The sequence below is a fragment of the Pteropus alecto genome, unplaced genomic scaffold (assembly GCF_000325575.1).
Source record: "Pteropus alecto unplaced genomic scaffold, ASM32557v1 scaffold86, whole genome shotgun sequence".
NCBI classification, from domain to species: domain Eukaryota; kingdom Metazoa; phylum Chordata; class Mammalia; order Chiroptera; family Pteropodidae; genus Pteropus; species Pteropus alecto.
In genome coordinates this window covers 25,560,581-25,574,985 of record NW_006442109.1, presented here as the reverse complement: position 1 = coordinate 25,574,985, position 14,405 = coordinate 25,560,581, and the positions used below count along the sequence as shown (strand labels likewise).

The window sequence follows — 14,405 nt, the reverse complement described above, 5'->3', positions numbered from 1 at the left end:
CATGGTGCCCACCTGCGTCTGCATGCTGGGTTGGGGGAGCACCCAACAAAGGAACAGTGGCTTCTGCTAGTACTTCTATCTGGGTGGAAGGTCCCTTCTAGCCCTCGCACTGAAGCCAGACAGTTCAGTTCCTCCCTGGATGTCCCTGGTGCCTTTTACCTTTCAAGCTGCTGCGTCAGTGCTGCAGCTCAGAGGCAGTGAATCTGTCAGCAGGTAAGTCTGCATGTGGCCCCTTTAAAAGAAATGCCTGGGACTCCAGCAGCCCTGTCTCACTCAGTCACAATCTCCATTGGTTTTCACAGCCAGAAGTTGTGGAAACTTGTCTTTTGGCACTGGAACCCTGGGCTGGGGAAACCCGGTGTGGGTCTGGGACCTCTCCTCTAGGGGGACCTCTGCAGCTGATGTATCTCTCCTTGTTTTATCTTTATTTTTTGGTCTTTAGTGAAATATAATAGACAATTAGTTGCTTGTATTTACATTGTACAATTCAGTGAGGTTTTTTTTTTTTTCAATTATAGTTGGCATACAATAATATACCAGTTTCAGTTGTATAGCATAGAGATCAGAGATGCACATAACTTGGAAAGTGATCATCCACTAAATCTAGTACCCTTCTTCCCCTTACATATTTATTTCAACATTATTAACCATCTTCCCCATGCTACACTCTATATGTCCATTTCTATTCTGCAGCTACCTATTTGTACCCATTTGTCTTAATACCTTTGCTTTTTTTGGCCCCCCAACTTCCCTCCCATCTAGTATCCTTCAGAATATTCTCTGTATCTATGAGTTTATTTCTGCTTTGTTGTTGTTGATTTTGTTAGATTCCACATGTACATGAAATCATGTGATATTTGTCTTTTTCTATGCAACCCATTTCATTCAGCACAATACCTTCTGGGTCCATCAAGGCAATATCTTTTTCCATCCCCTTTCTTTTACTCTGTGTGTGCCTTTTAATCTGAAGTGAGTCTCTTGTAGGCAGCATATGTAAGGGTCTTGTTTTCTTATCCATTCAGCCACTTCGTCTTTTGGTTGAAGTACTTAATTCTTTTCTATTTGAGGAACTTGTTGATAGGAATATAGTTGTTACCATTCTTTATTCCTGTTTTTGATACATGTTTTTTCTTCTTAAAGAAATCCCTCCAAAATTTCCTGTAATACTGGCTTGGCGATGATAAATTCCTTTAGCTTGTTTTTGTCTGGGAAACTCTTTATCTGTCCTTCGACTCTAAACGATAGCTTTGCTGGATAAACTATTCTTGGTTGTAGATCCTGGGTTTTCATCATGTCGAATATTTTGTGTAAAGCCCTTCTGTCCTGTATAGTTTCTTTTGAGAAATCAGCTGTCAGTCTTATGGGTGCTCTCTTGTAGGTAACTAACTACTTTTCTTGCTGCTTTTAAGATTATCTCTTTGTATTTAACCTTTGGCATTTTAATTGTGATGTGTCTTGGTGTGGACCTCTTTTGGGTTCCTGGTTTTGGAGACTGTCTGAGCTTCCTGAGGTTTTATGTCTATTTCCTTCACCAGGTTAGGGAAGTTTTCCATCATTATTTCTTCAAATAGCTCTTCAACATCTTGTTTTCCCTCAGGTACCCCGATGACATGGCTATTTTTACCTTTAATAGTGTCCCATAGGCTCCTTAAACTATTATTATAGTCTTGGCTTTTTTTTCCTTGCCATTCTGATTGAGTGCCCTTGGCTTTCTCATTCTCTCTATAGGTCATCTGATCCTCTTCTCTGTTCACTTTGTTTATTCCATTTACAATACTTCTCACTTCAAATAATGTGTTCTTCATTTCTGACTGGTTCCCTTTTATAATTCCATTTCCATTTTTATGTTTTTCTTAATCTCTGTTGAATTCTCACTGAATTCATCTACACTTCCCATAAGTTCATTGAGCATCTTTATAACCTGTGTTTTGAACTCTGCATCTGTTAGATTGCTTGACTCCATTATTTCTGGTTCTCTGTTCTGTTTTCTCATATGGTTTCTGTTTCTTTGTCTTTCCATTTGAGCTGCCTTCTGTGTCTGTTTCTATGTACTAAGTAGAGCTCCTAAGTCTCCTGGTCTTATTAGTGCAGCTTTGCGAAGTAGGTGTCCAGTAGCACAGGCCTGAGAAGGAAAGGTTCAGCTGTAGGCCAAATTTAGCCCAAGCCTGTACCCCTCCGGGGCCACCTGTTAAGATTCAGCAAGCAGTCCATAGATGCTGTGCTTATAGTTGCCTCAAAAGGCCACACCAGAAGTCGAGGCCAGCTACCACCAATGTGAGTCTAGGCGCTGCTCAGCAAGGAGCACCTGACTCTCAGAAATACACCTGTGGCTTGGATGGGGCCTCAAGTTGGGGGAGGTGGAGTTTCAATGAGTCCTCTGGGCGGAGCAACCTCTAATATCTAGTTTGATGACATCTCTGCTATGGTGGCACTGAGTCCAAGCACTGGATGTGAGGAGGGCTCATCAGGGGAACATTGGACTTCTTGCACTTCTGCCCAGGGCAGAATCTTGCCTCTGGCCCTCACTCTGACAACTCAGTGTCCCCCTGTAAGTCCCTGGTGCCCCAACCCATGCAGCTGAACCGGCACTGGTACTTAGAGCTAGCAGGTCCATCACTGTGAAAGCCTGCTCACGGACATGGCCCCTTTAAGAGGCGTCTACAGCTGCCAGCTGCCGCAGCCTCTGTCCCACTCAACTGCTCGGGACTGGGTAGCCTCACATCCTCCCTCTGTCCTACCTTCTGCCATTGCAGGGTGATTTCTTAGATTTCTCCCTAGTTGTATGGCTTGTTCATCTAGATCCTAGGTGATTTTTCCTTACTGTTTGCTCCTTGTTTTTGTCACAACCTTGATTTGGTTGCCAGAGGAATGAACAGAGCCTCTATCATCTACGCCATTTTCCCCCCCACCTCTCCGCTTCTCGTCTTGTGTCTCTGGAAGACTGGAATTCCAGTCAGGGACATTCGGCCTCCCTCCTGATTTTAAATGGCTGCACGTGGATGTGGGACCAACCCGTTCCATGTCTCCACTACTCCTGCCAGTCTCCATGTGACTTTGGTATATTCTTAGTTATAAGACTTTATTTAGCTAGACTTCAGGTGATTCTCAATGATGGTTCTGTAGTGCAGTTGTAATTTTGATGTGGTCGTGAGAGGAGGCAAGTGCAGCATTTGCCATCTTTATCAGAACTCCCCAGAATTTCCTTTTTAAGGCTGAATAATATTCCATCTTGTGTATATACCATGCTTTGTTTATCCATTCATCTGTCGATAGACACTTTTGCTTCTGCCTTTGACAACTGTGAATAATGCTACTGTGGATGTGGTTATACAGATATCTATTTGAGTCCTTGTTCTTTCACTTCTTTGGAGTACATACATAGAAGTAGAATTGCTAGATCATGTGGTAGTTTCATGTTTAAATTTTTGAAGAACTGCTATAGCATTCTCCACAGTGGCTGTGCCATTTTGCATTTCCACCAACAGTGCACAAGAATTTCAGTTTCTCCACATTCTCCCCAACACTTGTCTTTTTTTCTTTTTTTTTTTAAATAGCCATCCTGACAGGTATGAAACAATATCTCATTGTGGTTTTGATTTGCATTTCCCTGATGATTAATGATGTTGAACATTTTCTCATATACCTGTTGGCCATTTGTTTTTCTTCTTTGGAAAAATGTGTGTTCAAGTCTTTTGCCCAGTTTTTAATCAAATTTTTCTTTTTTGTTATTGAGCACAGGAGTTTTTAAAAATATGTTCAGGCTTAACCTCCTATGAGAGAGATGATTTGCATATATTTTCTCTCATTTCACTCTGTTGATGGGTTGACTTTTCACTGTTGATAGTGTCTTTTAATGCACAAAAGTTTTAATTTTGATGTAGTCCAATTTATCTTTTTTCCTTTTGTTACTTGTGCTTTTGGTCGATTCTATTTTAATGCTTCGCATAGCCAGAACCCTCAAGAAGATCACCCTTTGTGAATGACAAGTTAGAAAAAAAAGAGCAGATGTAAAAAACAATCTTTAGAGAAAAATGGGAAATTAGAATTTTTAGTAACTTTTTAATTAAGATTTTTTGTTAGTGATAAATATTCTTCTTTTGCCAGTTATTTTTATTGATGATATCTGGAAATTGTTACTTAAAACACTTTTGCCATTTTCTCCACTTTATTTTTCTCAGTCATAAATTGGATATAATGGACAAATACACATATGAACAAAGGAGATAGGAAATACACCAGTGGAAATAAGAACTGGAGCAGACTTAGAAAAGGCCTGAACTTTGAATGTTCTCTCCACACAGACCCATAGGCAAAGGGATAGGCCTTACTGTGCAAGATATCTGATCATTAGCTGAACCATGTTTTTGAAAATACTGACTAATTTATTACAGATCTGCCTTGACTTATAATGGGGTTACGTTACAATAAACTCATCATAAGTTGAAAACATAGTAAGTGAAAGTAATAACAACTTACCAAACATCATAGCTTAGTCTAGCCTACTTTCAATGTGTACAGACCATTAGCCTACATTTGAGAAAAATTATCTAACTTAAAGCCTGTTTTATAATAAAGCATCAAATACCTCATGTAATTTATTGAATACTGTACTGAAAGTAAAAAACAGTGGTTGTATGGGTACAAAATAATTGTAGATGTGTTGATTATTTATCCTCCTGATCATGTGGCTGGCTGGGAGCTGTTGGCTCACTGTTGCTGTATATTGCTAGTCTGTAAGGCAATGAAAATTTTAAATTTGAAGTAGTTTTTACGAAATGCTTATGACTTTCACACTATCATAAGTTAGGTACCATCTGTAAAAGTTCTTAGGACAGTGCTTTGCACAAAGCAGTTAATAAAGAACAACTGTTGGTTATATATCACTAATCTTTTCTGTGTTCAGATAAATTTAATTAAAATAGGTACTTTGTTTTTGAAAAAATAGGTTGAGGGTTTGTTTTCTAAGACAGTACTTTTCACACAGTACTTTGGGGTGTATACTTGGTTGGGTTATGTTTCAGTATTCAGGTAAGCATGGACATTTAAGCCTTTATTTTAGAATTTTAATAATTTGCAGAAAATGACAAGAGATTAAATTGAGCAAATACTTATTGGTCCCTGGGAAAACATTACTTTTTAAAATATTAAATATAGACTCATTATTTGGGGGAATTGCGACAGAAATAATGCAAATATCTAAACTCTTCTAAATTAAGTCATAATTGGTAAATTTAAAAAAGTTATATCTGTTTTTAAGCATTAAAATGAAAATTTTTAAAACTTTTAGGTTTAAAACAAGGAAAATTGTTTTTACCAAGTTGCTAGAGTTAAATTCTTAGAAATCCTTTTTCATTAAATAAAAAAATTGGCAGTACATCTTTGCAGGATTTTTATTCAGTACAGTTTTAAAAAATTTTTGGTTAGGACTCATCTAACATTAAAATATTCGCATTATGAAGTAGTGAGCTTAAACATCCAAGCAGATTCTAGGTTACCTTTAGAGAGGAATGCTACCTGTGAGATTTCTGCTTTGTTTGGGAAGGTTGAACTGATGTCTTTTTCTCCTTTAGGGTTTTACATTCTTAGAAGAAAAACGTGAAAGGGGCATGCACAGGCACTTAAAATGGTAATCAGAGGTGGCCTATAAATATAATTAAAATATTAGGTTACTAGTTATGATTACAATTTAAGATAATTTTTACTTTCAATTAGCAAACTTAAAAATGAAAAATAAATTTTGATGTGCAAGATTCAGCTATATAGGCACTCTTTTGTATCCTGTGGTTAAAACCATTTTTGTATTTCTAGAGGTACTACCAAATGTTAATAATCTTTAACCTAATAAAGTCACTCTAAGAAACTATCTTAAAAAATCAAATGTGGACTGAAATTTATGTACAAAGTTCCTACATTTGAGGACATGTTGTTGGTAATTGAATAATTTTCAACAAGTCAGTCATTGTGTAAATTATAGAATATTTATCTGTATGTTGGACTATTATGTGGCCATTAAAAATTATATTCTCAGGTTTTTTTAAAAAAGCGTTAGTTAAGGAGTTTATGGTCTAAAGGAGGGAAAATGTCATAACATTCTGCATGTAGTATAGTTCTAACTATTGATTAAAACATTTATACGTATTTAAACAAGTAGAGTAATATATACCCACATTTCAGTTATTTCTGTGTTGAGGAATTATGTGAGCCCTTTTCATATATTTCTGTGCTTTTAAAGTTTTCTAATATTATATGTTTTGTAATCAGAAAGAACTTAAGATGTGTACCTGAAATAGAGACTTTCTCAAACTCGTAAGGGATAAAGAATGAATTTTGTCTTATGTAGTCTGTTCAGTTACCTATTCTCCTTGAGTTGTAAACCTGGCACTTAATACATATTTACCGCATTTCCCCCCTAAATATGGGTCATATGTTCCTGTTTCTGTGCATATCTCCTAACTTTTTTTGAAAACTGGCCATTTTAGTTAATATAGCCACTCTGGATTCAGAATTTTTCCCCCGGAAGGTTGTTGTTTATTTAGTTACTTCCACAGGCAAAATCTATTAAATGTATCTCCCTGCAGTATGCAGCCACTTTTTAAAAAATCTTGTTTTAAATTTTAAACTTGGCTTACTAGGGCATACCCCTGTGTCTGTATAGTTTTGCTGTTCAGCTTATGATCAGATATCTTGCACAGTAAGGCTTTTCCCTTTGCTTGTGGGTCTGTTTGGAGAGCACATTCAAAGTTCAGGCCTTTTCTAAGTCTGTTCCAGCTCTTATTTCCACTGGTATATTTCATATCTCCTTTGTTCATATGTGTATCTGTAGGGTTTAGTCTCTGCTGTGCATGTGTGCATCCTTAGCCAGCAATATGGTTGTCCCAGCAATCCCTGCAACTTAAGGCTAGTGGAGCTGTTGGCCCTCCTAGTTCACTTATACCAAAATTGTCACTAATCCTGATGACACCAGTGAATGTGGTCATTGCCCAACTGCTCTAAATCACGTGAGTCTCTTTTTACGGTGAGCTCAAAGCTGCCAGTTCTCTCAGCTTGCCAAATCATCTGAACTTGCAGGTGAGAGGATAGGAGAGTGGAGCATCCCCAGACAATGGCATAGACAATATGGAAACCAGTGAGCATAGATCTGGATGCTGACATTTGAATTGGATATGACTTTCATGCTGGAGTCTACAAGTCTAAAATTTTTACTGTCGTCTGGTTCTATGTGAAAAAGTTTACCTACATATGGCAATTTTTTCCCCCCTAAAGTTTAGTAATTTAAAGTTCTAGTAATTCATACTAGACTATGTCTTAGTATTTGTCATTCTGGGTTGCTAGTCTCAGGTCTGTGTCTTTTAATACATGGTTTTAAACTTTTTCTATTTCTGGAGAGTTTTCTTGTTTACTTTTGAGTATCTGACCTTTAACTAATATTTGTCAGTTTCTTTTACTCTTTTTTTAATGTTTGGAAATATTCCTTTATCTGCTGTGTGTGTTTACTTCTTTTGTTCCTTCTTTTTTAGTCTTCGTTTCTGAAATGACTTTTTTCTTTGCTTTTATATTTTTTTCTGAGTTCTGCCACTTCATCTGCCTCTCCTCTTGTAATAGTGTCTTTAAGTTTGCTTGAAATAGTTGTGTTTTGTTTTTGTGGTCTTATCATTTGTAATTTTATTATCTGTAGGAAGTTAGGGATTTTATTCTCTCTTTTTCTTTAATGATAACCATATGGGCTCTGATCTAATTTCTGTTACTTTTTAATATGAAATTTGTTTTCCTGAAGTTTTAGGAGGAGGTTTGATTCAAGATAGTTATTGACTTAAAAGGAGCTTTCTTATAATGTTCAAAAATATGGGGACTTGCCCTCTGAGATGGCTTAGTTTATGTTTCTCTTTTCAATTTTTTCTAGACATTCTCTTTTCTTTTCTCATTTGATCCTATCCTACTCTGTTTTGACTTTATTCAGCAGTTTCTTTTCATTGTTGAACCCTGTCAGTAGTTCTGGTAGTCAGGGTTTTTTCTTGTTATTTTTTTAGTGGAAAATATCAAATATACAAAAAGTAAACAATGGTATTAATTCCCTGTACAACCATTACTTGGTTTCGGTAATTAACATTTTGTCTTGTTGGATCTATACCTCCACCCACTCCCAACTTCCTCCTACCTGATTGGTGGTTATTGTTATAAGAACTTTTTACAGGTGTTTAGGTAAAATTTACATACATTGAAAAATATAGATCTTAGCTGTAAGTTTTGACAAATAGATCCACATCCATATAGGACATTTCCTTTACTCAAAACAACTTCGATTCTGATATTTTTCTCCTTAGATTATTTTTACCTGTTAGAATTTCTTTTAATGGTCATCAGATATGTACTCTTGTGTGTGCCATTGCTCAGCATGTCTATGAGATTCTTTCCTGTTAATGATATTAGTAATGTTGCTCTCTAATTCTGATTATTATTCCATTGTATGAAAGCGCCACAATGTTCATCTTTCTTTTGCTGAGCATTTTCACTGTTACCAGTTCAGGGCTATTGTAAATAAAGCTGTCAGGAACAATTTTGTAAAAATATGTTGTTGTGAACATGTTTACATTTCTCTTGGATTACAAACTTGGAAATGAACATACTCGATCAAAGGGCTAGGTGTCGTTTATTAGAAATTGCTCAACTTTTACCAAAAACCCACCAGCAGAACTTGCATATCTGATGATGAATAATGTTGAGTACCATTTCATATGCTTGTGGCCAGTCATCTAGTTTTTACAGTGTCCTCTCAGATCTTTCGTCTATTTTTTCTATTGGCTGCTTTGTCTCTTTGTGTTTTAGAATTTCTTTATACATTCTGCATACATGTACTTTACAAGATATATGTTTGTGAATTTTCTCTCAATTTGTTGCTTGCCTTTTGATTTTCTTGTCTTTTGGTGAACAGAAAACTTATTTTTATGAAGTCTAGTTTACCTGGTTTTTGGTTTTATAGTTATTCTTTATACATGGCCATGGCTTCTACAAAGAGATAGTTTTACTTTTTCCTTTCTCACATGGATTTCTTTTTCATGCCTAATTGCCTGGTTGAAATCTCCAGTAAAATATTGAATAGAAATGGTGAGAGTAGACACCTTACCTTATTTTTGACCTTAGGAGGAAAGCATTTAGTTTTTTACTATGAAATAGGATGTTAGCTGTGGGTTTTTCATAGATAGCTTTTTTTTTCAGATTGAAGAAGTTCCTTTTTATTCCTGGTTTGTTGAGTCTTACTGTTGTAAAAGAGTGTTGATTTTGGTCAAATGATCTTGTGGATTTTTTTTCTTTTTCTTTTTTTAAATGCGTTATATTGATTGCTCTCTATATATTAAATCATTCTTGCATTCCTGGGATAAATCCCACTTATTCCTGGTGTGTACTTTTTTTAAATTAAGTTGCTGGATTTAGTTTGCTAGTATATTGTTGGGGATATTTGCATCTGTGTTCCTAAGGGATATTAACCTGTAGTTTTCTGCTAGTGTCTTTGACTTTGGTATCAGGGTAATGCTGGCCTCACAGATTGAGTTGGGAGGTGTTCCTCAATTTTTCTAAAGAGTTTGAGGATTAGGTAAAATTCACCAGAGAAGCCATGTGGTCCTGGGCTTTTCATTGTGGAATTTTTTTTTTTATTATTATTACTAATTCAGTCTTTACTTGTGAACCTGTCAGATTTTCGATTTTTTCCGAGTACATTTTAGTCTTGTCTTCCTAGACATTTGTCCACTTCCATATAGGCTATTTAATTTGTTCATGTATATGTGTTCATAGTATTGCCTTATAATCTTTTTTTTTTTTTAATTTCTGTAGTATTGATATTAATGTCCCTTCTTTCACTCCTGATTTTAGAAGGCTGAGTCTTCTCTTTTCTTGGCGAGTATTACTAAAGGTTTGTGAATTTCATTGATCTTTTCAAAGAACCAGCTTTTTTGGCTTCACTGATTTTTCCTTTTTTTAAATATCTATGTGGGTTATGTCTGCTTTTATAATTTTTTAAATTCTGTCTGCTTTAGATTTAGTTTTCTTTTTCTAGTTTCTTAAAGTAGAAGATTTTGTTATTGATTCGAGGTCTTATTTTAATACAAGCATTTACAGCTAGAAATTGCCCTCCAAGCACTGCTTTCAGGGCATCTGATAAGTTTTGGTATGTTATATATTTTTTTCCATTCATCTTGAAGTATTTTCTAATTTCCATTGTGATTTTTTTTCTTTATACAATAGTTATTTAAGAGTTTGTTGTTTAATTTCTGCATGTTTGTTAAATTCTCAAATTTCCTTTTTTTGTAATTTCTAATTTCATTCCAGTGTGGTTGAAGACCATATATTTGTATGATTTCAATCCTTTTAAATTTATTGAGACTTGTTTTGTGTCCTAGCATGTAGTCTCTCCTAGAGGACTAGGAGAGTCCTGTGTAAAGTGAGAATATGTACTCTGCTGTTGTTGGATACAGTGTTCTATGTATTTCTCTTTAAGTCTAGAGAATTGTTCAGGTCTTCTATTTCTTTGTTGATTTTTGTCTCGTTCTATTCGTTATTGAAAGTGGGGGTATTTAAGTTTCCAGCTATTATTATTGAATTACCTATTTTCACTTTAATTTGACAGTTTTAACTCATGTATTTTGAGACTCTGTTGTTGGGTACATATATGTTTGTAATTTCTCTCTAAGTGCTACTTTTTTACATCCCAGAAATTTTGATGTGGTGTTTTGTTATTTTTCAGTTCAAAATATTTCGTATTTATTTTTGTGGTTTCTTTGTGACTATGATTTATTTATAAATATAGTTTTAAGTTTCCAGGCACTTGGTACTTTTATTTTTTTGTTTTGTTTTTGACTTATAATGTGGTGAGAGAACATACTTTGTAAGATTTTAGTCTTTGAAACTTACTGAGGCTTATTTTACAGCTTATGGGTTATCTTGGTAAACATTCCATGTGAGATTGAAAATATTTTCTTCATTTGTTGTGTGAATGGTCAGTTTTGAAAGTTTATGAGGGCTTGATGGCTCTATCCCTTTCAGACCTATTACGTACACATTTTACAACTCACTATTGGAATGGACATTTCAGCTTCCTTCTTTAAATATTCTTCTCTTGCTTTCTAGTGAATAATCACTGGTCATTTTTTTTAGTTCAAAGGACTTTTCTCCTAATCTTTCCCAGAACTTTCTTCAGAGTGATCTAGCATATTATTTAAATACTATGATATGTACATATACTTACCTCCTGCACTTTTTGATTCTCGTGGTAGAGATTGTTTTTATCCTTTTACTACCATTCTGGTAGCAGGTGACCAATAACTATTTAAATTTTTATGAGCTGAACCTCCTAAGACTGGATTACCTATATACATCTTTAGTCTTTTAAGACCTATTGTATATCGATATATTATTTCATAAAATTTTCTAATTTCTAGAATCATTTAATGATTCTGGATTTAAGGTAGGTTCACCCTCAGATATTTTTGAAAAGACTTGAAAAAAAATTACAGAAATTGCTTAAAAATAACTTTTTTTTTTAAAACATTCTCCATGCATTTCCTAAGGAGTAGTGTATTGTAAATAGTTAAGTAAATGATAAATGCATTGAATGATAAATTTCTTTAGAAGTTAACATTGACTCTTTGGGAGAAAAGGCAATATTTATTTTATTTGGGGATAGCAACTTAAAACTGAGTACCATTTGGTGATAGGGAAAAATAATTCTTTGGATATTTTGGGATGACTCTGGTGAATCTCCTGAGTTTGGGGCTTTTGAGGGTTTTTTGTCATTAAAGTAGATACTCTACACTAGAGTAGTATAAAGTATATATGTAAAAAGAGAGATTTCTAACTTTTTTTCTGTGAATTCAGTTATGTTACATTAGTAAAGACAACTTCTTTAGCTTCCTAATTGGTCCAGGAATTTCTACACCTTTAGGAGTTGAGAGTGCTTAAATGGAGTTAGACTTTCTCTTAATGTACCCGTTGTTATGAGTAGCTTAATTGTTCTCCACATTTTATAGCCTTTTCTAATTCCTTTTTCATTTTGAGCCTGAAGATGGTAAGATTAATGTATTGTTTATACAGGTGAGAAAAAACAATTGTGGCTATAGCTTAGCTATGGTTGAAGTAGGATTGGAATTTATATGTCTTAATTCTTTAGTGGTTTTGTATTCTGTTTCACAGATTCTAACTCAGGGCGTGTCTTAAATTACCTCTAAGTCTTGGGACAGTTTCACCAGCCACTGATTTTTTCATCCATAAAATGAGAGAGTTCAAGTAAATTGCCTTATATTTTCTTTCTGATGTGAATTTAGTTTTTAAAGTATGTATGGTAAGATCAAATCCCTCAAAACGATCCAGCTTCTCATTAACACTTGTATGACTGTTGATTATTAGAATCGTGCTCATAGAATTGATTCATTTATTCACTGAGGGTTTTTTTTTTCCTATTACATTGTGAGCTCCAGAGGACATAAAACTTTCCCTCTCTTGTTTACTATTTGCTACATGCCCAGTGCCTTGAATGTGGTAAGTGCTCAATAAATAGCTGTTGAGTGAATGAATGATAATGTCAGCATGGGTGGAGACAGCATAGTGCTGTGGAAAGAGCATGCATACTCTTTGGTGTTCGATCATAGGATATCATATTTCAGAAGTTGTTGGGAAGGTTGCTTGGGATAACGTATACAAAAAAGTTCAAAGCACAGTGCCCTTCACTTCTTTTATTTCAGTCCCTTAGAGACCTGGACTTTTTTTTAACCAAGAGATTTTTTTTTATATAAGCTGGGAAAATATGGGTGTGCTGGATTTAATTTTAATAAATAACTCTCTTTATTTTTCTCTTTTAGTTTTACATGTGGCACCCATAAAAGATGAGGCTGAGAACAAGAAAAGCTTCTCAGCAATCACATCCAATCCAAACACAACGTACTGCCAGGGCAAAGAGGAAATATTCAGAGGTTGATGATAACCTGCCTTCAGGAGGAGAAAAACCACCGAAGAATGAAACCGGCTTGTTGTCTTCAATTAAAAAATTCATTAAAGGAAGCACACCCAAGGTAATGGTTTTACCTTGTATTTATTAAAATTGAAGTTTAGTTTTTTTCAAGCATGTAAAGATGAGAAATCTAATATTGCTTGAGCCTACTTTAAAGGGACTATGTCTACATTTTGATGTTATGTTAACATGCAAACATTTAATGGACATATTTTTTAGTCTACTTAACTTAGCCTTCTGTTTTTTTCAGCATAGTGTTATGGGAAGTAAAAGAAAATTCTCTTTTACTTAAGCTGATTTACATGAATTATTTTTACTTACTTTTTTTCATTTCAAATAAGAGAAAATTTCTCATTAATATTATTAATACCTTGTCTAATTAGGGAGGTGACTTATCTATCTGAATTCAAACATTTGTACAGTGAAAATGTATTGTTTCATTAAAGAGAAAACAAAGTTATCAAAGAATGAATGGACGCTGACCAGGAGTCATATGCTCCAGATTCATACTCTGGACCAACTTGAGTGATCTGAGGAGTCATTTACTCCTTTGAGCCTCAGGAAAACAGTATAATGGGACTAATACCAACTGCTTTGTCTGCCTCAGGGTTGTTTTCAGATTAGATGGCAAATGGGTGAGAAACCATTTTGAGAAATTTTAATGCACTCTGTAAATGGATAGTGGTATTAACATTCATCGTATATAGATTTTATCACTGTTTACTACTCTTGTATTTTTTGCGGGGACTATTACGACACATTTTTCATTGTAATGTAAGTTTCTCACTTCAATATGTAAATCACTGGCGACTTATTCATAGTGGTAGATTTTGCTGTCATATAACTAATAGCTTAGTTACTGTGAACCATTGGCCAAGATTTAGAAGTATTCTGTGTTTGTAGAGTTTTTATTTTGATGGTTTTATTTTGTTTTTCTAATAATACAAAATTTCTTTTGTGAATTTTAATTAGAATTTTTAAAAAGTGTCTTTGAGTTAATTTACATAAACCTAAAAGTATTCTAGTTATTATTGTATGACAAAGATCAGATTTCTTCCAAAACATGAATTCCTGAATCTATAAATTCCTAATGGGTTGTCATCAGCCTCTTGTTGATGGGAATGTTACTTTTTTCTCAGTTCATTCTCTGAACAGCTCTAAATGTTGTAAAGTTCTTCATCTTAATGAAACTATATCTACCCTTTACTTTCTTATATTTTCTTTTTCCACATGTGCAGATGTAAACCCTCAATCACTATCTAGGCTAAATATTTAAAGTTTTAATTATGGGACAGTATATGATACGGATCGCCATCTTGGTCACCGTTTTTTGTTGTTTATGAAAGGTAACAACCAGAAGTAGGTTTTTCCTGTGTCTTCTGACTTCTGTTCATATTTACTTTCTTTG

General features: G+C 34.7%; 1 protein-coding gene across 5 annotated transcripts in view; it reads left to right on the top strand.

Moving 5' to 3' along the window:
• The window catches only part of CTDSPL2 (CTD small phosphatase like 2), a 74,773-nt gene that overhangs the window by 13,896 nt on the left and 46,472 nt on the right, over nucleotides 1-14,405 (top strand). For all 5 annotated transcript variants that reach the window (XM_006920419.3, XM_015595980.2, XM_015595979.2 and 2 more), the window contains exon 2: nucleotides 12,849-13,058. In XM_006920419.3, coding sequence (XP_006920481.1) covers nucleotides 12,873-13,058 — 186 coding nt within the window. In that variant the 5' untranslated portion in view covers nucleotides 12,849-12,872. The remainder of the gene's footprint in view (nucleotides 1-12,848; nucleotides 13,059-14,405) is intronic.